Source organism: Papaver somniferum, chromosome 7, assembly GCF_003573695.1.
Source record: "Papaver somniferum cultivar HN1 chromosome 7, ASM357369v1, whole genome shotgun sequence".
In the NCBI taxonomy this organism is placed as follows: Eukaryota; Viridiplantae; Streptophyta; class Magnoliopsida; order Ranunculales; family Papaveraceae; genus Papaver; species Papaver somniferum.
The window spans coordinates 117,085,083-117,110,321 of record NC_039364.1 but is presented as its reverse complement, the minus strand read 5'-3'; the positions used below and the strand labels follow the sequence as shown (position 1 = coordinate 117,110,321).

The 25,239-nt window shown below is 40.4% G+C and overlaps 2 protein-coding genes across 2 annotated transcripts; both read right to left on the bottom strand.

The window, feature by feature from the left end:
- Window positions 1–10,179: 10,179 nt before the first annotated feature.
- On the bottom strand, window positions 10,180–10,761 carry LOC113295108 (putative ubiquitin-conjugating enzyme E2 39). The gene has a single exon (XM_026543460.1). The coding sequence runs from the start codon at window positions 10,759–10,761 to the stop codon at window positions 10,180–10,182; it is 582 nt and encodes a 193-aa protein (XP_026399245.1).
- Window positions 10,762–13,142: 2,381 nt separating this feature from the next.
- LOC113298232 (E3 ubiquitin-protein ligase AIRP2-like) lies at window positions 13,143–15,077 on the bottom strand. The gene is made up of 5 exons (XM_026546924.1): window positions 14,987–15,077; window positions 14,462–14,624; window positions 14,036–14,102; window positions 13,664–13,907; window positions 13,143–13,556 (listed from the first exon to the last, which is right to left on the bottom strand). Exons 1-5 carry the CDS (start codon window positions 15,073–15,075, stop codon window positions 13,346–13,348), a joined length of 774 nt encoding a protein of 257 aa, XP_026402709.1. The 5' UTR covers window positions 15,076–15,077; the 3' UTR covers window positions 13,143–13,345.
- Between the last annotated feature and the right edge of the window lie 10,162 nt (window positions 15,078–25,239).

The following is a 25,239-nucleotide window of genomic DNA, read 5'->3' as shown; positions in this document are numbered from 1 at the left end:
TAAATCAGTTTATTAATGGTCAGGCCAAAATCCTTAAAAATCAAAAGATCTTGATCAGGAATCAGAAGAAACTCATCATGGACTGTGTCAAAGCTAGGCACCTTTCCCGCATTGTTGATCGGAAAGTTAATGTTCTAACTCATGAACATGGAGACTCTTCCGTCAAAAGAATCAAGGATATCAGTGATACCTTTTATGATGGACCTTTTCAAAGGTATGATGTTATCAAAAAACTTGATTTTTGTTTTTTATCTAGGAAACTTCTTATGAGAATTTATTCTTGTGTTTTAAGAAGGATAACTAGGGTTTGGAATAGCAATTATTGTGAATACACATACATTTTTCCAACGGTTTTCATCTTGTAATGTTTTTAGATTTATTTATTTAAATTCTAAAGTTTATTTGGAAGATGATTTTGCAGTATTAATCTTTATTGGTTTTATATATTGCAAAAATTGTTATGGGACATGTGTGTTTGCGTCCGTGAACTATGATTGTCCCATATATGTCAAAAGTTAATCCTATTATGTCATTATGAAAATATTGATGGAAGATATGGTGAACTTTTGATTGCAAATATTAAGTCTATTATATGTTTTTATGCAAATATTGATGAAAATAGAATGAATCTTTGCATATTCCGCAGTATTGGTCTTTTCCTGATCCACTTCTATGTGAAAGTACTGTGCGGCTCCGTAAGTTCTATTATGTTGAGCATTTCCGATTAAATTAATCATTAGTTCTCTTGTGGTTAATTTAATTGAGTTTTCTGGATAGGAATTCATGTTTCATGTGATTTGTTAATGTATAAATAAATTCTTCTTTAATTATAAAAGTAAGGTCGCTCTTGTTGTTCTTTCGGGAATGACATTTTATGGGGGAGAGTTCTTAATTGAACTTGTGCTTAATTAATTTCCAAATCTTTGTGGGGAGTGCGGCTGTGGAATATTGTAGGAGTTTTCTTATATCTTTATAAACTCCTTGATGGATACACTAAGTTTCAACTATGTGAAATCATCGAAACAAAGTTGTTATGTTCCCTTTTAGTCATGAAGTATTTCTATGAGAATTTCATTATGATCCCACTAGTTTTCGTACCTTTGCTAATTTATACTGACAAAAAGGTGGAGAATTAATGTGTAGTTCATACTACAAATACATATGGTGTACGGATCATTATGTAAGGGGGAGTGGTTTTCATTGTGAGATGAAGTATTGACTAAGGGGGAGAGATACATATCACCATAATATTGTTGTCAAAGTTGTGATACAATTGGACTTTGATGTTGTGTAATAATACTATGACACTGTACAAAATGATTGAGAGCTACTGTTTTCTCATTGTTATAGCTACGGATCTTCAACAACTATGATGCTGAATTGAACACGCTCAGAATCACTAGAGTACTTGGAAGTGACGAAGATTTCGAGTAATGTTGAAGAACCAAGGAAATCAAGCATTTGGATGAGAAGCTACAAAGTTTATTTATTTTGTAATCCATATGAATTGATAGTTTTGTCACTAAAATTGACAAAGTGGGAGATTGTTAGAGCACTGATCGGTCGAACTCGCAAGCGTTGTTATCTCAAGCTTGTTGTCAAGTTTAGTTGCCAAAACTATAAGTCTTGATTTCTAGTCTACTTATAGATAAGTCACGGATTATGATAGAAAGTGTAGTTGAGCATTAGACTTCACGGCGTTCATCCATTGAAGACGAAGAACTACTAAGGGGAGCTTGTGGAACTTCATCAACAAAAGGTATGTGGAGACTTGAACTCATCTATCACTCAAAAGTCTATGTACTCTATCTCCTATTTGAAACAAAAGTCGTATAGCTATATAGACCTCGATTATACACATTTGATATTTCGAGCTGAGTTTAACTCGCTTACATATTTCTCGAAATATGTGTTGGTAAGCTTTCGCTTTAACCAAGTTCATCTTATATTCTTGACGAAAGTCAAAAGATGATCATGTGAAAATCGTCTTGTAACATCACATCTTACATGATTTGTGTGAGACAGTCATTTGATGTAAACTCAGAATGTTTCGTATTGATTATTCGATCACTTGAAAATTTCTTTGAAGCTAATAATGTGTGTGAGACAACTATTGTCATCTTCTGAGAATGTTTCAATGATTGAAATGGGTGTTTAGAACAAATAACCATAATTGGATATAGCACAGTATGCGTACTTGTATGCTAACTGTTGCAAGTTATTCCAAGTCCGGGAACCATAGTATGCATACCCGTATGCGTACTGGTTGGTTAATGAAATTCTGGGAACTTAGTATGCATACCGGAATGCGTACTGGCGTGAGTTTCAAGTTCCGGAAATTCAACTGAGTTTAGTATGCGAACCCAAACTTAGTCTGTCCACTTAGGTATGCGTACCCGGATGCACACTTCAGTAGGTTATGTTCTAAAATCGGTTTGTTCATGAACTAATACATTTATATAATAAGGATAATAAGGAATGCAATCTTTTGCAAACCGTGGCTATAATGTTCATGAACTGATTCGAGTGAATCAAAATCGATTTTGCTTCAATTGTGTCTTGTATACTTCTATGAGAATATAAACAATTGAACAACTCTAGAACTAGTTTCATTTAAGTCATTTGAACTAGTTATGGTTAAGATGAACAAGGTTGATATAAAAGTGTTCATATGGCTAACTTCGGTTAACTATTGTTGAGCCAACAAAGGTGTACACGTTTAGGCATGGTTACTCATATCTAAATCAAGTCACTTCTCATTTGTGTGTAACAAGCTAAGTTCGATCTAACGGTTGAAAGATATTAGCTTGAGTCTAATCAGGTTTTCATCTAACGATGAATATTGAATACTTTGTTACCAAGGTAGCATTGATTACAAACCCAGATTTGAAGACTACATAAGGGAGAACTCTAGCAACTGGGAAACCTAATCCCCACACCTCATGTGTAATACTAGTTCCGACTAGAGTCGATTATCCTTTAACCTTAGGTTTTTCCAAAACCCAGTAGGTTAACGACTTAAGGACTTCATTAGGATTGTGAAGCCAGGCCCAACTATTTTCTCAGTAGTTGCGTGTTCTGATCTTGTTGTTCGTATTGAGCACTATCTTCTCTAAGATTGGCTCAAGATTTAATCTTCGATAGGCAAGATAAAAAGTAGTCACAAACATCTTCGTCTCATCGTTTGTGATTCCACAATATCTTGTTTCGCCACCATACAATTAAGATTATTATGAGGTGATTGATATTACTAGGATGTTCTTCGGAAATATAAGTCTGGTGTATCAATTGGTTCCTGCTCACCTTGATTTATCAAAAGACGGAACAAAACTCATAGGTATATCTGTGGGCGACATATTTATCTATTCAATAGACTTTTCTGTGTGAGACAGATTGGTTTATCAAGTTTTCGACTTTGGGTCGTAGTAACTCTTAGTTGTGGGTAAGATCAGCTAAGGGGAATCAAGTGTGCAGACTCCTGCTGGGATTCAGAGGCGTAAGGAATGCAATTGTACCTTGATCAGTATGAGATTGGTTAGGGCTCAACTACATTCCAGTCCGAAGTTAACTTGGAGTAGGCTAGTGTCTGTAGCGGCTTAATACAAAGTGGTGTTCAAATCTGGACTAGGTCCAGGGGTTTTTCTGCATTTGCGGTTTCCTCGTTAACAAAATTTTTGGTGTTTGTTTTATTTCTTTGTCGCATTATATTTGTTTATATAATTGAAATATCATAGGTTGTGCGTAAGTTCAATCAATTGTGAATCCAACATTTGGTTGTTGATTAAATTGATTGACACTTGGATATTTGTTTTTGATACCGTCCAAGTTATTTCTTATATTCAATCGGGCTCGGAAATTCCTATTTGTTTGATTGCAGATTGAATTGAGAAATTGAGATATAACTCTTGGATATACTTTTTTTAAGATTGAGTTTGACCGTCTAGTTGATTCTCTTGAAAGTATATTGGAGTTAGTTTATACAGATTGTTAAGAAAAATATTGGGTGTGGTTGTTAGACCCCTGCTTTTTCATGAAATGCACGTGCAAATCGGCAAACAATAGTCATTTTCATACACATTTTCCATGTTCTTAAAAATATGACATGCTACCACGAAATGTATTATATGCGTACTATCAAATAACCGTAAATAAAAAAATCATTTAGAAGGTAATGTAAAATTACTAATGTATTGAGAGTCCGACACATAAAGAGCGACTTTAGTTGGCGTGCATTTTGTGAAGATAAAACAAAGGATACAATCTTAAACTGTCCTAGTAAACCATCCTTCTGAAGCATAAATTATTTGTGGGTTAAACCTTAAATATGTTCTTTGACAGGTACTTTGAGTTGGACATTATCGTGGACCTAAATAAAATATCATACAAAACGTTGAAGTACAACACTGAACCTTGACACTTTCTACATATTTACTCCTAAAGTATAAAGTACACAAAACTCTTATCAGATCAAAGAACAACCAAAATGATACTAAAGATGACCTTTCCTCATAGTATTGCACGATATTAGAAAGTAAAACTAAAGAACAACAAACACCATAACATTTAGTTAGCTTCTGTTAGAGAAAATGAGTTTATAAAATAGTTTGGTTTTTGGTCTTGGTGGGATTGGAACTTAGGATCTATTGGTCACTAAGGACACTAGTTTTTTTTCATTATTTGTGAATGAACCTTTAGTCCCACATAGGAAAAACTAAAGATGATACCTCTCCATAAGTATTGAAAATTTTGATAGTAGAGTGGCCCTTGGGTCATTAGCACTTTTGTGCGAGGGAGAGGACTTAGGCAATGGGCTAGTTGGTGCAATCACACATTTTCACGCACGCGCGGTGCTTCGCACCGTAGCACGCACGCCGCCGCCGTCCGTGCAGGCGGGCGGGCCGGGATCGGGTTCGGGTCAAGCATGAACGTTTATGTCTATGCATGAACGTTTTATATCAAACATAATGACGCATGAACGTTTCAAACCGTTGGAAAGAATCTGAATTAATTGAAATTGTTTTAATGCGCGTTTATGAGACCTCTCTCTATTCTCCCCTATATAAAGCGATCACTTCCTCTCATTTCGTTTGATGTCCAGAAGAGCTACTATCCTCTTCTTTTCGTCTTCTCCCCCTGTGTGGTCCTTTATTTTTCATTCCGTGCGCAATTGCTGTTGAGGTCGTAAGAGTGGGCAAGTACTGTAGTGCTAACAGTGCTTGCAACGGGCAGTTTTATCCTGGATACGAACTTGACCACAGGGTATAGGCATCACTCATTCTTGAGGCGTACCGGTCAAATATCGTGTTAAGGACAGCGTGTTGAACACGTGACTCTGTCCTCTGTTTGCAGTCCAATTGAGTGTCTATTTACATTCCAGAAATTAATCCTTTTATTCTTACATCTTTCTAACATCTTTCTTGAGTGTTTTATTGTTACAGACGCAACAATCGTAACACGATATTTCTGTTTTCTGTCTGTAACAATGGGTAAGAACGATGTTGAAAGGCCTGCAAAGTTTTCTGGAAAAGACTTTAAGAGGTGGCAGTCAAAAATGTTATTCTTTCTAAGTTACCATGAGTTGGATTCATATGTTCTGAAACCTTTTGATGAATCACTGAATGATGCTGGTCATGAGTCTTCTTTAGAAGAATGGAAGAGGAACAATTACATGTCTAAAAATCATATTCTGAATTGCTTGGAGGATGCTTTGTATGATTTTTACAATGCTAAAGAAAACTTCTCTGCTTTTGATTTATGGGCTGCTTTGGAGGCGAAATACCAAGCTGAAACTGCCGGAAGTAAGAAATTCTTGGTAGCTAGGCTTTATGAGTATAAAATGGTGAATGAAAAATCTGTGGTTGATTAATTCCTTGAACTCCAGCAAATTATGAATGAAATTCTTGCCGAAGGTATGGTGATTGATGAAACTTTTCAAGTGTCTGCTTCTATCGAGAAATTGCCTACTTCCTGGTCCGAGTACAAGAAGAAACTGAGACATGAAACTGCTGAAGTTACTATGGTTGAACTGGGTAAGAAAATTCAAGTTGAAGAATTTTTGTGCTCCAAGGACAAAAATGTATCTTCTTCAAGGGACATGTCTTACAAAGCTCATGTGACTGAACACAAAGGTTCCAATGCTGATAAGAACCGAAACAACTCCAAGAAACCTCCAGGCAAGAAAGGTATGTTTTAGAAACCTAAATCTAGCATTAATAAAATTAAGGGTGATTGCTATGCTTGCGGAAATCCTGGCCATATGGCGGTTCACTGTAGAAACCGTAAGGACCTTAAAAAGAAAAATAATGCTAATTTGGTTGAAAACAACAAAGATGAATTTTCTGGCACGGTGTCTGAAGTAAATTTGGTAACAAATGTGAGAGACTGGTGGGTAGACTCTGGGGCTACCAAACATGTCTGTGGGAACAAAGAAATGTTCACCTCCTACAGTAAGGTAGGGGAAGGAGAGAAACTCTATATGGGTAACTCATCTACAGCTGCGGTTGTAGGAAAAGGCAAAGTTGGGCTCAAGCTCACTTCTGGAAAGACTCTCACTTTGAATGAAGTTCTTCATGTTCCGGACATCTGCAAAAATCTTGTTTCTTGTGCTGTTTTAGATGATAAGGGTTTTAAAATTGTAATAGAATCTGGGAAATGTGTTGTAACTAAGGGTAAGGATTATGTGGGGCAGGGTTATAAGACTGAGGGTCTGTATAAGCTTAATGTAAACTCTGTTGTAATGAATAATAATGATTCTTCTGCTTATGTTTGTGAGTCTTTGAACGTTTGGCATGGTAGACTTGGACATGTAAATTATAATCAATGCTTAAACTAGCCAATGTGGGCTGCATACCCAAATTTAGTTTGGAAAAGGAACACAAATGTGAAATATGCGTAGAATCAAAGTATGCTAGAAAACCTTTTAGCAAAAATGTTCATAGAAATTCTAAACCCTTAGAATTAATTCACTCAGACCTAGTTGACATGAAATCAGTTCAAACTAGAGGCGGTAAGAAATGGTTTGTTACTTTTATAGACGACTGTACTAGGTACTGTCATATATTTGCTTAGAGGTAAGGATGATGCCTTAGAAGCATTTAAGAGGTATAAACTAGAAGTTGAAAACCAATTGAATACTACCATTAAAACCATTAGGTCTGACCGTGGTGGTGAGTACATAACTCCTATAGGAGATTTCTGTGTAGAACATGGCATAATACACGAGGTTACCCCTCCTTATTCACCTCAGTCGAATGGAGTAGCTGAACGTAAGAACCGCACCCTTAAGGAGATGATGAATGCCATGTTAATTAGTTCAGGATTACCTTCGAACTTGTGGGGGGAAGCTGTCCTCTCAGCCTGCTATATCCTGAACAGAGTACCTTTTAAAGGATCAGATAAAACTCCATATGAATTGTGGAAAGGTAGACAACCTTCTTTAGCATACTTTAAAGTGTGGGGGTGTTTGGCTAAGGTTCAGATCCCTAAACCTAAAGCAACCAAGATAGGATCCAAAACTGTTGACTGTGTCTTCATAGGGTATCCTGAGCATACACCTGCATATAGATTTATGGTTGTGAATTCTGATGTTTCTGAAATTGGTGTAAATACTATTATGGAGTCTAGGGATGCTGTGTTTTTTGAAAATTTTTCCTTTAAAATCTGACTCTCGTAAGAGAGGTGTTGATCCCCTAGATGTTCCTTCAACCAGTCAGACTTTACCTTTAGAGGAAGATGAAGTAGAATTTGATCTTAGGAGGAGTAAAAGGGCTAGAACCAAAACCTCTTTTGGACCTGACTTCATAACACTAGCAGAGTCTGATCCTCAGACTTATAGAGAAGCCATGACTTCTTCTGAAGCTCCGTGGTGGAAAGAGTCTTCTATTAGTGAAATGGAATCCATCAAAGAAAATGATACATGGGAGATAGTAGATTTACCTCCAGGGTGTAAGGCCATAGGATGTAAATGGATCTTCAGGAGGAAACGTAACATAGATGGAACTATTCAAAAATACAAGGCTAGGTTAGTAGTCAAAGGCTACAAACAAAAGGAAGGTGTAGATTTCTTTGATACTTACTCACCCGTTACGAGAATTACTTCCATTAGGATGTTAATTGCTATAGCCGCGGTTCATAACCTAGAAATACATCAAATGGATGTAAAGACAGCTTTTCTACATGGTGAATTAGATGAAGAAATTTACATGGAACAACCTGAGGGCTTTGTAGTGAAAGGTTGTGAAAACAAAGTTTGTAAACTGAAAAAATCTTTGTATGGATTGAAACAAGCACCTAAACAATGGCATGAAAAATTTGATCATGTAATGTTTTCTAGTGGTTTTAGAATCAATGAATCTGACAAGTGTGTATATACTAAGCTTGTAAATGATGCCTGTGTGATTGTATGCTTGTATGTTGATGATATGCTTATACTTGGTACAAACATGGATGTAATTAATTCCACTAAGAACATGCTGAATGAGAACTTTGACATGAAAGACTTAGGCCCTGCAGATGTAATCTTAGGGATGAAAATTAGGAGAAATTCTAACGGTTATAGTCTTAGTCAATCTCATTATGTTGAATCTGTGCTTAGAAAATTCAATCATTTTGATTGTAAACCTGCTTATACTCCGTATGATCCTTGTTGTAAACTCAAAAAGAACAGAGGTAATGGAGTATCACAACTTGAATACTCACGAGTTATAGGAAGTCTGATGTATTTGATGAACTGTACTAGGCCAGACATTGCTTATGCTGTGAGTAGGTTAAGTAGGTATACTTGTAATCCAGGGCAGGAACACTGGGATGCACTTTTTAGAGTGTTGAGGTATTTGAAATACACGTTGACCTTTTGTTTGAATTATGAAAGGTATCCTGCCGTCCTTGAGGGATTTTGTGATGCAAACTGGATATCAGACTCAGAGGAGTCTAAGTCTACGAGTGGATATGTTTTCACTCTAGCATGTGGGGCTGTTTCTTGGAAGAGTTCCAAACAGACCTGCATAGCTCGATCCACTATGGAATCTGAGTTTATTGCGCTAGATAAAGCAGGAGAGGAAGCCGCTTGGCTAAGATGCTTTTTAGAAGACATTCCTCTCTGGCATAGGCCTGTGCCGGCTATATCTATACATTGTGATAATCAAGCTGCCATAGCTAAAGCTAAAAAAGCTACTATAATGGGAAGTCTATACATATAAAAAAGAAGACACGATACCCTAAAACAACTAATCTCAAAAGGCGTTATTTCCATTGATTGGGTTAAGTCCAAGGAGAATATCGCGGACCCTTTGACGAAAGGTTTGTCCAAGGAGATAGTTAGTAATGCATCTAAGGGGATGGGGCTTAGGCTCATTAAATAAACTTGCCATGAAGGATACTCAACCTTGCTGACTGGAGATCCCAAGATCAAGGTTTCGAATGAGAAACTAATTTGTGGCGGGTCAAGGTAAACACTATCAGAGAATTCATTCTCTGCCCCTTCCCTATGGTGTAGACGTGATAGTGTGACTGCATGTGAGGATGACTTTCTATTAAGTCTTAATGAGTTCTATAGTTTCAATTTTAGATTGAAGTGGGGTGTAGCAGTAAACACTCTTGATAGAACTCACCTATCTGAATGTGGAAGTGGGTCGCTTCCTATGAGAAGAGAGCTGATTTTCTAGAGCATTCAGAGAAAGGGGATTTGTCTAGGGCCAAAAAGGACACAACGGCACGAACTCGACAGCACCTAGAGAGATATCACGCGTGGTTATTATCGCGGATTACACCAAACGATGGTAGTTCAAGACATCGCGTTCACTGTCCATCAAGTAGTTCCGGCAATTTCTCACTAAGCAAAGGTTCAAGACCTCATGGATACCTCTTGCCTAAGTGGTATTTCTCGCTTTCCGTTTTCTGATTTTTTATCGGTATTTCATTCATGTGGGGGATTGTTAGAGAAAATGAGTTTATAAAATAGTTTGGTTTTTGGTCTTGATGGGATTGAAACTTAGGATCTATTGGTCACTAAGGACACTAGCTCATTTTCACTATTTGTGAATGAACCTTTAGTCCCACATAGGGAAAACTAAAGATGATACCTCTTCATAAGTATTGAAAATTTTGATATTAGAGTGACCTTTGGGTCATTAGCACTTTTGTGCGAGGGAGAGGACTTAGGCAATGTGCTAGTTGGTGCAATCACACATTCTCCAGGAGATATAGAGGTTCATTGAAATAGGGTTTTGCATTGAGAACTAGACCCTGAATAGATAACAAAACTTGAAAAATAGTTGATTGAGATGGAATCCATTTTTCATTCTTTCTGAGGCCAGCCCAAGTGTTTATAAGACTTAGACAAACAGCACCTTTTGCATACAAATTAGGGTTTAATCTATGACCGAAAGAATGATAAGAAACGCTGGGTGGCACATTAGGGTAATCTGGAGGAAATTGAATGTCGAAAAAGAATAAACCGTCATGGTAAGGTGTACCCGATGGTCCTATGATTACTGCTCGTAGTAAATCGATTCTTTCTTCGTAAACTCTAACATAGATTGAATCAGCAGGAAGATTTCTTTCTAGAATTTTCCACTCTTGCATTATTTTCTTATTACTAGTTGGTGACAAAGAAGAAGGTGATGAAAAATAACGATGATCCTTGATCTCATTTCCGGTTTCAATGATATCAAAAATCCTGAACTCTCTTCTTTCATTACTCTGTTGTTCTTCTTCTTCTTCTATTTCTCCTACAACTCTTATCTCTTCTAGCTCTTGATCCATTGGGTTCTTTGATTCAGGATGCTTTTCATATGATGGTGGAACTGGTTACTGAATAGCACAGGTTACTATAAAATTATACTCAAGAAATTTAGGCGAGGTGGGTTGATTATCTAGGTCTGACTACTGCCTTGTTATGGATATCAAAGACCTTCCATAAATGCATGAAAACCCTGGCCTTGAAAAGAACTTTTTACATTTTCAGTAGTATTTCTTGTAACTACTGCAAGACGCTAACAGCACTAATCAAGTTTTCATACATGACAAATGAACTTCCTCAGTGCGATGCACATGAGTTCTGCGTTTCCTACCTTCTGCCCCAAAATTCATAGTGAGGTCCACACGGCAACATAAAAGCCGGTTATCACAACACTAGCGATGGCGACTTTAATGCCGTGGCTTAAGGAAAAAGACAAACTGAAATTAGCGTCCCTCTTTAGGTCTTGGCTTTAGCTCATGTATTTGTATTTTTGAGTCATCCAAGATTTAAGGTTGGATGAGGATGCACTCTCGGATCAAAGTTTTTAATGTTGGGTTTACCTAAAATTGATTTTGTTGGAACCATTTTTTAGTGACCATGGTTTTCTTGAGGGGACCATGGTTTTATTAGGCCAACTTTCCTTAACCTATCCTTAACCTAATTTAATTTAAAACCAATCTAATAACCACCAATATATATAACCACCACCACCGCCCACCACCGCCGATTACCACCGCCCACCACCTCTGATTATCACCACCATCAATCACCGATTACCACCACCACCACCACCGCCCACCACCGTCGATTACCACCACCACCACCTCCGATTATCACCACCACCAACCACCGATTACCACCACCACCTCCTCCCACCACCACCACCGCCTATTTAAGAAATGTAACAACATCAATGCAATCACAATTAAGTTCGGTTACATAATAATTTTATCGAGTATAAAAGACGCTGGTTGCAATCTGATTCTGCCATGGGACCATTCCGGAGGTATTTTCCCACAAACCCTTCGCTTTAATTTGATTTTGATTGCTTCAATCGAATAGAAATCATCAAAATAGGGTTTTAATAGGAGTTACAGAACCATGTTCGGTTAGGTCGATTTTCCAAAAAACCCTAGTTTACTAACCGAACTTCTTGAAAATGAAGAACACGGAGAACAGTTCGGTTCTATTGGATTTAAAACTAAGTCACCGAACTCTCTATTCGGTTGTTTCGCAAAAAAAAATTAAAATTACAAAGCAACCGAACTCCACCCTTAGAACCGAAAAAAAAAACAAATCCAATCTAACCGAACTGTGTTGTTGTGGCCACTATGTTGAGTTCCAAAATAACCGAACTTAGCCAATAGAATTCGGTTTGTTCGCAAAAAAAATTAATACTACAAAGTAACCGAACTTAGCCAATAGACGCTGGAACTTCACATTTTGTTTGTTTGTTAAGTTCGGTAACTTCACAATTTTATCGCAGAAACCGAACTCAGAGTTCGGTTGGTTAGCTGTTAGGTTCAAGTTTGCGAAAGAACCGAACTTTGTAAACTTATATACTCTTATATTACGTAAAGTTCGGTTAGATCAAAAGTACATGCAGTTTGCGAACCATCCAAACTTTGTACACCAAAGTTCGGTTAGTTGAGAACCAACCGAACATAACGCTGCAACTCCTAGAAATTATTAGAGAGTTCGGTAACCTGCGTGTTTGGAACAAGTAACCGAACTACACTTTCAGATGAGTTTGGTTACTTGTTCATCTCACGGGGCAACCGAACTACAGCTTCAGATGAGTTCGGTTACTTGTTCTTCATATAAAGTAACCGAACTACAGCTTCAGATGAGTTCGGTTACTTGTTCTTCATATAAAGTAATAGAACTGTTCAAAATCCAGTTCAAATCCGGATCATTTTAAAGATTAACAAATATTCTAGGAGAGGATGAAGATGAAGAATCAGATGACTTTTCATCATTTGAATACTCAAACTTAGTGAATTGGAAAAAAAAATTATTTTCCATGTTTTTCTCCTTCATCTTCTCTAACTCTACTCTCTCAATAATTTTACTCAACTAATAATAAACCCATCTTTTAATTTAATCTCACTAATTGTTTTTAACTAAATCATTCACTAATCATAACCTAAAATTAATTAAGAGGGTAGATTAGGTATTACATAAATAACTAGATATGGGGTGACCTAAAATTACTTCTAATGCCTTTACCCAAAATAAAACCATGGTCCCAAAAAAAACCATGGTCCCCAAAAAATCGTTCTTTTGTTGTGGTAAGATGAAAATTTGGAGAAGGTTTAGATGTGGCTGCTATGTCAATTTTGATATAGCAGCTACCCAGCGAATGGAGTAACACGAATGAAGTAAAACAAAGAAAAACATCAACTGAACAGAGAACGATTGGCTTTAACTGTCAATTTCGACAATTATTTACTCTTGGAGTGTTTCTACATGAAGCCTTTAACTGTAACAAGGATTCTGACTATTACTTGTAAGAATCATGTCGAACAGATACTTGGCATAAGACTCTTATATACATATTGGTTATTAGCCTCTTTCCTATACATCATCTTTCAAACCCAAATCTAATTAAATAAGATATTCGTAATACCTCATGTAAAGTCCATCTGTTACATCTCGAGGCAGGTTATGGACGTAGTAGTAGAAACGCGATAACTCCTCTTTAGCTACAGTTTCTGAATCAACAAAATCATCATTGGCAGTAAGAACCCATAAATCTCTTGAACTGACTCTCTTTAGGCTGCCCCGACAAAAAGGGCATGATTCAGATCTGGTATTCCTGTTGGTCAAAGATCATGAAGAAAGACCTTTATTAGTTACCAAATCTCAAGGGATAAATTATGTGTTTGAAATGTAAGAATGAAACAGAATGCAGTTTGCAGTTACCAGTCGCGGTAGCATTTCATGCACATAGAATGACAGCAATTAGGCAAGACCATTTTAGTACAAGGTTCCATACAAATCCCACATTCAGTTTCTCTCTCTACATCGATGTCGGAGAGCTTCCTTCTCTCTTCCAACCTACTCATTCTCCCAAACATCTCAACAGACCTACCTTTCTCCATTGTAGTACTAGCATCTAGCTCCGTCAAATTACCTTGCAGTTGTTCAAGAGAAGGTAGCACCACAGCTGCAAATTTCCGTTCAGGCCTTTTTTGTTAAGCTAAGCAACTTAAAGCAACAAGTAAACTAACTACATTACGAACAAGGCAATTCTACATTTGAAATATCAGAAAGACAATCCTATATCCTACTAACCGTAAAATTCAATAACACTTGCTGTCCTTCCAGAAGAAGACATGTTCACCCTTCCATCTGGATATACCTGGGGAATCATGAGATCAACCAACACAAATGCAAAATTTAGAATTTCCATAAGAGTAATTGCTACAAGGTACAGAACCATATAAAGTAAACTACTCTAGTTGTCCCATATTTGTAATATGGTTTCCTCCAAACCTCGTAGAGGCACTTTTAGGATAGCTACTTTTCTTATACAATCTTTTTTCACTTCTATTAATGATTTTCAAGGGATTTAATGTACTACCACCAGAACAACAAGTCCATTGGTCTTGCTTGTTTTAGAACTGTGTCAACATTCATTTGCCACATATTTATATACTGTAACTTACATAGACTATAAAAGTTAAATATGAACCACACACTCGATTCACAACAACAAACCTTGTATATGAGTATACGGAAGAGACTGGAATATCTTGGAAGTAAACATGTACAAGTATAATCCATCCATTGAAGCAAAAACAAGTAAAGCGGTGCTATATGATCGTACGCCAGTTTCATCTGAAGATATGCTCCATCTTTAGCTCTTGGAATTGCTGCTGCCCTATCATCCAAAATTACAAATTCCACAACAACCAATCAGTTTCCAGTAAAACGACATCAGAAACCCCCAACAAACAATTCAACCAATCAATATAGTAACAGGCAAAAACACATAACTGGGTTCACCAAAAAGAAGAAAAAGGAAAAACAAGTAAAAACCGTTAAAGGGAGTTTCAGAAACATATAAAACCTAAAACCATAAGAAAATTCAACCACCTAAAAGGGTATTTACAAAGTGGATTTTGGATTTATTTTTCCCCTTCAATCAATCTATTGATCATACCGAAAATCACAAGACATTAAAAATCAAGATACAAAGTCAAGTAAATTTTAAGAATTTAAGGAAAACCGTTTACAACTTACAAAGAATTAGCGTGCTGAACATCAGCCTCCAAGACTTTGAGAGAATCACCATAAGAAGACTTAGTTAACTGATGATAAAACAACTCCATTCTCTTAATATCGGTTTTGTGTTGTTTTGTTAATTTATAGAAGATATAATCACAGAGATAGAGGAGTTCAGAGAAATAGATGGATAAGCCTGAATAATCTATCTACGAGTATTATATATGGAAGTTGGAGATGCTCTTAGGGATTTAAATATTGAGGGAGTTGGACAACTGGTTGGTCTTGGGAATTGACTTCTTGAAGCAGCACAAGAATCTTTCACAACTTTGAAAAAAATAAAGAGAGATGCATGTTTAGTGGGTATACAAGTCTTTTGTTGAAAGGGGTATTTAAGTCATTATAATATTGTGACTCTGATGTCGTTTCCGTTTTGTGGTCTTTGTCATCCTTTGACGTCTATTCTTTTTTGCCATCATCAACCTTCTTTCGGCAGCCAATATGATTACTATGGTTGAGCTAACATATAAAAAATACTAGGAATCGATCAACTAATTCGTGGGTGTTGTTGATCGCCCTTTTTTTGACCAAAGGGCAGGTGAAGATAAATCCTAGAATCAGTATTCGAGTTTTAGATTCAAACTTAAATATAAATGTACGTATTAATTAGGTGGGAGTTTAGAATATTTAATGATTTCAATTTTGAAAGTCTACTGCCTGCCTGCCTGCCTGCCTGATCACATTGATAATCAATGATTGATTACCCCCGGTTCATACCACTTTCCCTACGAAATCTAATGAAATTACGCGTCCATCCTCCGAGATTTTAGTTCTAGTTGAGCAGGAAAGTAATTATCCACTTACTGCTAGATGAAATCCCCAATAAATAAAATAGTTTGCCCAATCTTCCTTGTTATAGTTAGAGATTGTGTTATTATGACGCGCCAGCTCACCAGTCCAGTTAAAAATGAAGAAAATACATACGAGAGATTGTTTGAATATGTTGCAAAGGCTAAAGCAGTTAGGTGGTTGCGGTTTAGTGTCATTGGTGAGCTCACTGGGTATATGAGGATCACCTTTTCATCAGTGTGAATATGACATGTAGTATATTCTTTTAAGAGGAGGGATCCCTTATACTTTTATTATCACACTATCTTACACAGTGGGCGTTATTTTTGAGAACAAAAACCAAACGGTAACGGATTTGAAACTAATATTTTGGGATATGTTCCTCTTACCAAGTTCTACATACCTACCAAAAATGAGAGTATTCCGAGACATATAACACCACCATCTACTACTTTGAAAATGAGCCGTTGAAAATCAACGGATTTCTGGCCGTTGAACTAAGACCGGTAGATTGTGAGGTTTTATATTTCGGAATGTACTCAGTTTTGTTAGGATAGTAGAACTTGGTAAGAGGAACATATCCCCAAAATATTAGCTTCAAATCCGTTACGGTTTGATTTTTATTCACAAAAATGACGCCCAACGTGTGAGATAGTGTGATAATAAAAGTGTGAGGGGATCCTTCCTCTTTATCCAATTATTCTTTAAGTCTATTTTGGTTTGGTTATACAAATCCTTCCTGGTTTGAGGGCCATCATTTTTTCCACCTACCTAGAGAAACTGATGTATAGTTTGTTCACCATGTGTTAAAATACCAAATTATCGTTTACAGAAATCTTAATTATTCTAATCATCTAAAATAAGTACAAAAACTGTAATCATTTTTATCAACAAACTTTAATCAAATCTTCTTCTTTTTTTTCAATTTCCATCGAAATCAAAAAATAAAACTTAATCTAAAACAACAATTCAGTTTTCCTTTTCTTTTGGTTTTTCAACCAATATTTTCGGCAACAAACAAATCAAGTGTCTGAGTTAAATCCCTTTAGTCTGTTCCTTTGAAGAAAGATTCATCAATGATTTAACTATGAATCTCTGAAATTTCCTCATCAAAGTTTTCTAAAAATCACCAACAACCGGTTTATGTGTGTATTAACGTATATCGATTATTGTTAATATTACCCTAAATTGGTGGATATATTACGCCTACATAAACAGATTCTGGGGTGATATGATGAAGACCAACCCAAATCGGTATGCGTTAATTTATACAGGAGTATCGTAGCAGAAAAAGAATGATGTGAAGATTATCTTCACAGGAGTCGTGCAGATCATATGCACATCACTTAAGAGGTGTGCAAATTATATTCACACAAGTAAATAAACAGAAGCAAAGAGACAACTAAAGACTGTCAGATGAGGCTAATAATTAGCCTAGGTAAGTGAGTCGTATTGCGGCTAGAGAGTATCTGGAAGGTACTAGAAGAGGTGGAAGTTTGTTAACTTAGCCTAGAAGTTTGAGGTTTCCTAACTTAGATGGGATTCCTAGTTTAGATGAGTTCTAAAACTCATAGTTTTATTTCTTGAACAACAAGTTCTCACTCATATAAAAGAAGGAGATTTTCAGGTTAGAAGGTAGAGAAAAACGAAAGAGAGTGCAGCCATGTTTTGGTTTATAATAGAGTTTTTCTTTCAAATCAATAAAAGAAGAAGCAATTAGCAGCAACACTTGTGTTATTTACTTTGTGTTATTAATCTTTTCGCTATAATTATCATAACCTATCTTCACATCAGCACTGACTCTAGGTACCCTTGATCGAATACGTATCATTAATGCATATATCAACCGATTCTGGAACCATGTTTGACATGCTACATGTTTTCCATGAAAACACTCGAGACATTAATACATGTCACAAACTGGGGGATGCTCTTTAGGGTTTTGGTTTGGCGGTTTACAGCGTGCGGCATACACAAATGCCCGTTTCAAGACAGTGTATTAAGAATAAAACGGTTAGTAAATGTTGGAAGTAATGGTGAAATGCTCTTTCATTATGGAACATCAATTCCATCAAATTCCATCAATACCAGGCGTTACCACCTCTTCCCATTTAACTCATCCGTTTCTTTTTCTTACGAGGCCAGAGTAAGTTTCACTTAGACTTGTATAAATAGGTCTTACCTATTTCCACCAAGACAATAAGTTTTTGGTCAGGAGAAATACAATACCTAGAAAGGAAACTTTGCTAGCTTTCCCAAAAGCTTTCACCTTCTGATACAAGTCAAGTAATACTCTTCCAGAACTGTTCTGGTCTCAACACTCTCTTCGCTTCCCTCCCTAAACCAACCCTTCTCCTCCTCTTTGTGACCGAAGCAAATCCGGAACTACCATTTCTTGGTTTAGGCCGGAGTTGTACAGATTGATCTCTCGAATCTAAAGTACTCCCGTGCAGTACATTTGTTTAGGGTTTAGATTTGTTTCTCACTCACCTACCGAAATTACAAACATCGGCAGAAACGATTTTCACCCATAAACAATTGGAGACCACAGTGGGAGATCAATCTCTCAATTGCAAAGTTAATTCACGGTTCCGATATTTCCTTCCTGGTTCTATTCTTTCATGATGGTAGAACTAAGGTCTGGATCCGCGACAAACTTCGAAAACATCAGTATGGAGATCGCTCTTGGCACTGACGGTTCTTCCAACGACACTGCTACATCACTTGCCGACCTTAGCAACACGGAAAACACCCCTTTCAGCGTTACACCACCCGTCACCAGAGCCAGAGCCGCCTCCATTCCGAATGATCCTGCGCAATCTGCTAACCCGAGTGGTATAGAAGGTACTCCTTCAAGTGTTACACCACCAGTCACCAGAGCTCGAGATGCCGCTACTACCCCTTACGCTTCAGCAAGCGCGGCACCTCTGACCGCCACCCGAACAACGTCTACTCCACCACCAGGGCGAGAAAACAGAGGAGGAAGACCTTACATCACCATCGCCGATTTGATGGAGAGACAAGAGGTTCTTGCTATGGCCCAGACAGACATGGTTTCAACTCAGAAAGAGGTGCTTGTTTTTCTCAAAGCCTTAACGGAACGTCTGCCACGGGAATTACGTCAACCCGAGTCAAGGACAGACACTCCCAACAATCCTGAGGTCAACACCTCAACCCTGTGGGGACTACGCCAACCGGAGTCAAGGACAGATACTCCCAATGACCCTGGAGCCGGCACCTCAGCAGAGCGCACTGACAAAGGCGAAGAAATTCGTGTTGGAGCCTCAATAGCAAGAAATCATCCGTCCAACTTTGTCACACGAGAAGATTTGGAAAGGCTTCTCCAGAATCGGATCAAAATCGACGAGACGGATACGCATCAACACCAACCTCCTTACCCAATCGAGATCCAGAGAATTCCCCTCCCAAGAGGGTACTCTTCCCCTCAATTCGCTTTATAAGATGGAACCGGAAATGCACGGAAACATATATCGCGATTTCTGTAGGCCTTGGGAGAACATGGGTACAACCACGTTCTCCGCCTAATAGAGTTTTCAAAATCGCTTATCGGAAGAGCATACACGTGGTACAACAGTATCACACCAGGCAGCATCCGTAATTGGGGTGAAATGGTTACGTCATTCTACAGGAAATATTTCTTCGTGTCTGAACAAGTCACTCTCTCGGATCTAGGGAGGATGTTCCAACAAAATGACGAACATCCAAATGATTTTGTCAAGAAATTCAGGATCCAATCACTGGACTGCCATGATCCGAATGTGACTGAACAGCAACTGGTGAGTTCATGCATCAATGGCATGACTCCCATATACCGCGCCTTACTGGAGAACTTACGATTCCAGACGTTCTCCGAACTCCATGAAGCTGCCAAACGATCAGCCATGACAACACCGGCTTTATTAGAAAGAACCAGACCATCCAGAGGTGAAGAGGTGCGTGAATTTCGGAGAAGTGCGCGCCTCCTCAACAAGCCATGCAATACGGCCCCTCCTCTGTAAGCGTGGTGGACGAAAGAGGGAAGAGGAAGGCGCCGATGATGGACCAACACCCTAAACGCGCGACCCCGGCACGACGGGCAGCTCCGCCACGGAAAGCTACGACTAAGGCTTCCGGATCCTTTCATGAAACAAGAGAGGATGACCTAGACTTCCCGTTTCCAGTTGAGGAAGTAATCGAACTCTTAGAAGCGTGGGTTCAAGATGATGTCATCAGACTGCCACCACTCAGACGCCCACCAACCGAGGCCGAAATGGCAAATCCAAATACTGCCACTACCATAGATTCGTCAGTCACCCGACCAGCGACTGCAACAAATTGAAGCACATTTTCAAGGAAAATGTGGAAGCAGGAGAGCTTCGTCTAGGAAACGAAGGAGTACATAGGGACCCGCTCCCCGTAAGGAATTGTGGAATCTCTGGGGACTCTGTACATGAAACCGTGCAGTCCATAATGCAGCACGTATGCGAAATCCTCTATTTCTCCAGGGCACAACGCCAAGACATTTTCGCGGCCCTCAACCACGTAGTATCTGGCAAACGGCTTCTTCCCGCTACAGAATCCGCACCAAAGGCGCAAATCTTCCCTAATGATTCTACTGAGAAGCGCAACTTGGGACTTCTAACTACGGTCCATTTGAAGAACACCGAGTTCAACAACACACTAATCGACGCGGCCTCAGCAGAAATAACAAAGCAAGAGGATGTCCATTCCCCATAAGTTATCAAGGACCTTGAGGGAAGAAACCTAAACACACCCGGCTACGTCAATCTCGAAGCCAGCGTGGGAAATACTGCAACATATGGGAGCTTCCACATTGTCAAAGAATTGAGTTACGACATGGTCCTGGAACGCCAGTGGATACTCGACAACAAGACAAAACTAGGGACATCCCCTATTCCCGTATCGACGCCCGAAAGAGTATCCAACAAACCGTCTGACTTGTTGTTGTGTCAACAACCTACTGACGAAACTCAATTGCTTGGAGGAAGCCTGTCGGCGCTATCTCACGAGCTCCAAACTCAAGTAAGTCTGACTGAACATCCCTCTATACAGTCAGTCATTTCTCGTCATAACCCGTCATGGGGACTCGACACGATTACCGAGCGCGATTCCGTCAAAAGGTGTGAATGGAACGCCGGGCCCTTCAAGCGTTTCTCCAAGGACTTGAAAATTGCCCTCGAAGATGACGGAAACAGGAACCGAGCGATTGCAAAACAAAAAACCCGTTCTAGATCGGAGATATGGTGGTCAGGGATTCCTCGTTTCAAGTCGGAAAGATGACAGTGAATATGACGGTTCGAAAGAGCCCTCCTGAAGGAAAGGAGGACGAACCATATCTGGTGTCCGACATCCTTCTAGGCGGTTATTGCAAGCTCATCAACATGGAAAAACTGGAAGGTGTGGTGGTCCACTCACGATGGATCGAACCCTTCAGTACCTGAAATGCCACACTACGTCACTTTCTGACATCCACTCTTTGATATTTCCTTCAGCAATTTCCCTTTTCACCATTACAATTGTATTCCCCCGAGATAAATACACCACTTGCATTTATCCAGCAGGGTTCTAGTTTTCTTTTACTAAGCAATCTTATCTTTTCCCTCCAGTAAAATCTCCGAATCAAAAAATAAAATAAAATCCTTTTTACCCATCCAAACTAATCCGAAATCAAAACCATACCAAGAATACCACTTTCAGTCAACTGGATGCTCCAATAAAGACAACACGAAAATCAAGACAATCATTTCCGATAGAAGTCTCGGGTTTATAAGTTTTATTCAGTATGAAGCCACAAGAAGTTCAGCATGAATACAAAAAGGGGGATTGAAAAACGTCAAAACAACTAAGCGACAAGAAAAAAAACAGCAAAAGAGAAAAACTATTCGCCAGCAAAGACTCGAATCCCTGGCGCCCCTATTTAAGCTGCTTCAGACACTTTCCCCAACAATCCATCGGGCAGCAAAGATTCCACAAGAAAGGCGTGTCAACAACAAATGCCTCCATGTCCCACCTGGACACCGTCCCAACAGCAGTGATGTCCAATCCCTTCCTGGCTTCCGCTCTAGCAGTTGATCTGATATTCGCCACCATGATTTCCCCAGCATCACCAGCAAAATTTCCGTCGTACGTCTCAGAAACTTTCTCAGTAGCCTTTTGAGGAAGATCCCCTGACTCACCCATGTCGGAATCCATAGAAGTCTGGGCTTTCGCCTGTATCTCGCATGGGTAGACAGAAGGAATATCCTGGATGATTGCTCTGATTTCGCAATACAGTGACCCGATCCTGTCCAACGACTCCTCATGATAGGAGGACCGGCCTCCATCAACCCCACGACATATCTCCAAAGACCTGGCGGTGCCACCATTACTAGGAGACGCCATCACGGTATCAAGAGAAGAACAGGGTTTACCCTACCTATAATCACTGGAAAGAGGAAGACGACGCAATTTCACCAGCAGTATATATATATATTATACAAACCCTAAAGAAGAAAGGAAAGAAGAAATGACGGGTGTAACGCTTCCGGATTTTGAATAATTAAAGAATGTCTTGATTAAAGCCGTGCGTGAAGGAAGGCAATCGGGCCCACAAGGAAAAATCTCGCCAAAAATCCCAAAGCATACGCATCTCCCTTGCTAACACCGGCTCTACCAAGCGCCTACTTTCCAAACACCAGCCATGCTCTCCTTTGCCAACGTCATGCCATCCAGATGGCCCACACCCGTTTCAAGCTCCTTGATGCTGACAAGTCCCTCTCACACCAAGTTTATGCTAGCAGCTCCGCCTCGCGCTCCAAAGCCTGACCACAAAGACATATAAATGACTGGGATTTATACAAAGATACCAGATGCAAGGATTGCGAATTCTACTAACATCTCGAAAAAGTTCAGACAAGTCTCCTTAACCCTTTTTCACGACTTACTGTCTCAGTTCTATCGTCGTTTGTCACCATCTTATGCTTACCTTGAAACAAGGCCCATGTTCCAAGCTAAGCAGGGACTTAATGTTGATGGTGGTTTTTAGATAAGGGGTAAAATCGTAAAACCTTACGCATAGCATGACGTCACCGGTGACGCTAAACACATTTATTAGAACATTTAATGCACTTATGTAAAAAATTACCAGGGTATCTTTTTTTTTCAAATGCTAAACTCGAGTTTCGACACACAAAACCCTAAGCCGCACAATCGCTGCGCATCATGGCAACTATGCTAAAACCAAGCCACACAATTGTTGCGCATCATAGAAACCATGCCAAAACCAAGTCGCACGATCGCTGCGCATCATGGCAACTATGCCAAAACCAAGCCGCACGATCGCTGTGCATCATGGCAACTATGCCTAAACCAAAGCCGCACAATCGCTGCGCATCATGGCAACTATGCCAAAACCAAAGCCGCACAATCGCTGCGCATCATGGAAACCATGCCAAAACCAAGTCGCACGATCGTTACGCATCATGGAAACTATGCCAAAACCAAAGCCGCACAATCGTTGCGCATCATGGCAACCATGCCAAAACCAAGCCGCACGATCGTTGCGCATCATGGCAACTATGCCAAAACCAAAGCCGCACAATAATTTCGCTTCACGGCAACCATGCCAAATTCGAGCTGCACAATCATTGCGCCACATGCACCATTGGCACATGCCAAGCGACGCTTGCGACCTAGCATGCCAAGCCGTGCAAACCTATGGCCAAGCCGCCACACGCGCCATTGGCACATGCCAAGCGACGCTTGTGACCTAGCATGCCAAGCCGTGCAAACCTAGGGCCAAGCCACCACACACGCCATTGGCACATGCCAATCCACGCTTGCGACCTAGCATGCCAAGCCGTGCAAACCTAGGGCCAAGCCGCCACACGCGCAATTGGCACATGCCAAGCGACGCTTGCGACCTATCATGCCAAGCCGTGCAAACCTAGGTCCAAGCCCACACGCCGCATTGAAACATGCCAAGCGACGCTTGCGACCTAGCATGCCAATCCGTGCAAACCTAGGGCCAAGCCGCCACACGCGCCATTGGCACATGCCAAGCGACGCTTGCGACGACCTAGCATGCCAAGCCGTGCAAACCTAGGGCCAAGCCGCCACACGCGCCATTGGCACATGCCAAGCGACGCTTGCGACCTAGCATGCCAAGTCGTGCAAACCTAGAGCCAAGCCGCCACACGTGCCATTGTCACATGCCAAGCAACGCTTGCGTCCTAGCATGACAAGCCGTGCAAACCAAGTGCCAAGCCGCCACACGCGCCATTGGCACATGCCAAGCGACCCTTGCGACCTAGCATGCCAAGATGTGCAAACCTAGGGACAAGCCGCCACAACGCGCCATTGGCACATGCCAAGCGACGCTTGCGACCTAGCATGCCAAGCCGTGCAAACCTAGGGCCAAGCCGCCACACGCGCCATTGGCACATGCCAAGCGACGCTTGCGACCTCGCATGCCATGCCGTACAAACCTAGGGCGAAGCCGCCACACGAGCCATTGGCACATGCCAAGCGACGCTTGCGACCTAGCATGCCAAGCCGTGCAAACCTAGGGCCAAGCCGCCACACGCGCCATTGACACATGCCAAGCGACGCTTGCGACCTAGCATGCCAAGCCGTGCAAAACTAGGGCCAGGCCGCCACACGCGCCATTATCACATGCCAAGCGACGCTTGCGATCTAGCATGCCAAGCCGTGCAAAATTATGGCCAAGCCGACACACGCGCCATTGGCACATGCCAAGCGACGCTTTCCACCTAGCATGCCAAGTCGTGCAAACCTAGGGCCAAGCCGCCACACGCGCTATTGGCACATGCCAAGCAACGCTTGCAACCTAGGGCCAAGCCGCCACACGCGCTATTGGCACATGCCAAGCGACGCTTGCAACCTAGCATGCCAAGCCGTGCAAACCTAGTGCCAAGACGCCACACGCGCCATTGGCACATGCCAACCGACACTTGCAACCTAGCATGCCAAGCCGTGCAAACCTAGTGCCAAGCCACCACACGCGCCATTGGCAAATGCCAAGCGACCCTTGCAACCCAGCATTGCAAGCCGTGCAAACCTAGGGCCAAAGCCGCTATGCGCGCCATTGGCACGTGCCATGCAACACTTGCATTTTAGCATTACCACCTGCACCCGATGCGCAACCTACATCCAAGGCATTCCACACAAGCCATTGTCACATGCCATGCAACCCTTGCACTTTGGCATGTCGCGCCTACATCAAAGGCCACGATTCCTCTCAAGATGCAAAATCTCGACCGTCGAAGGTCGCCAGTGAGCCGGCACATCTCTCAAGCTCAACTTATCAAATACCAGCGACATGCTACACGTTTTCCACGAAAACACTCGAGACATCAATACATGTCACAAACTGGGAGATGCTCTTTAGGGTTTTGGTTTGG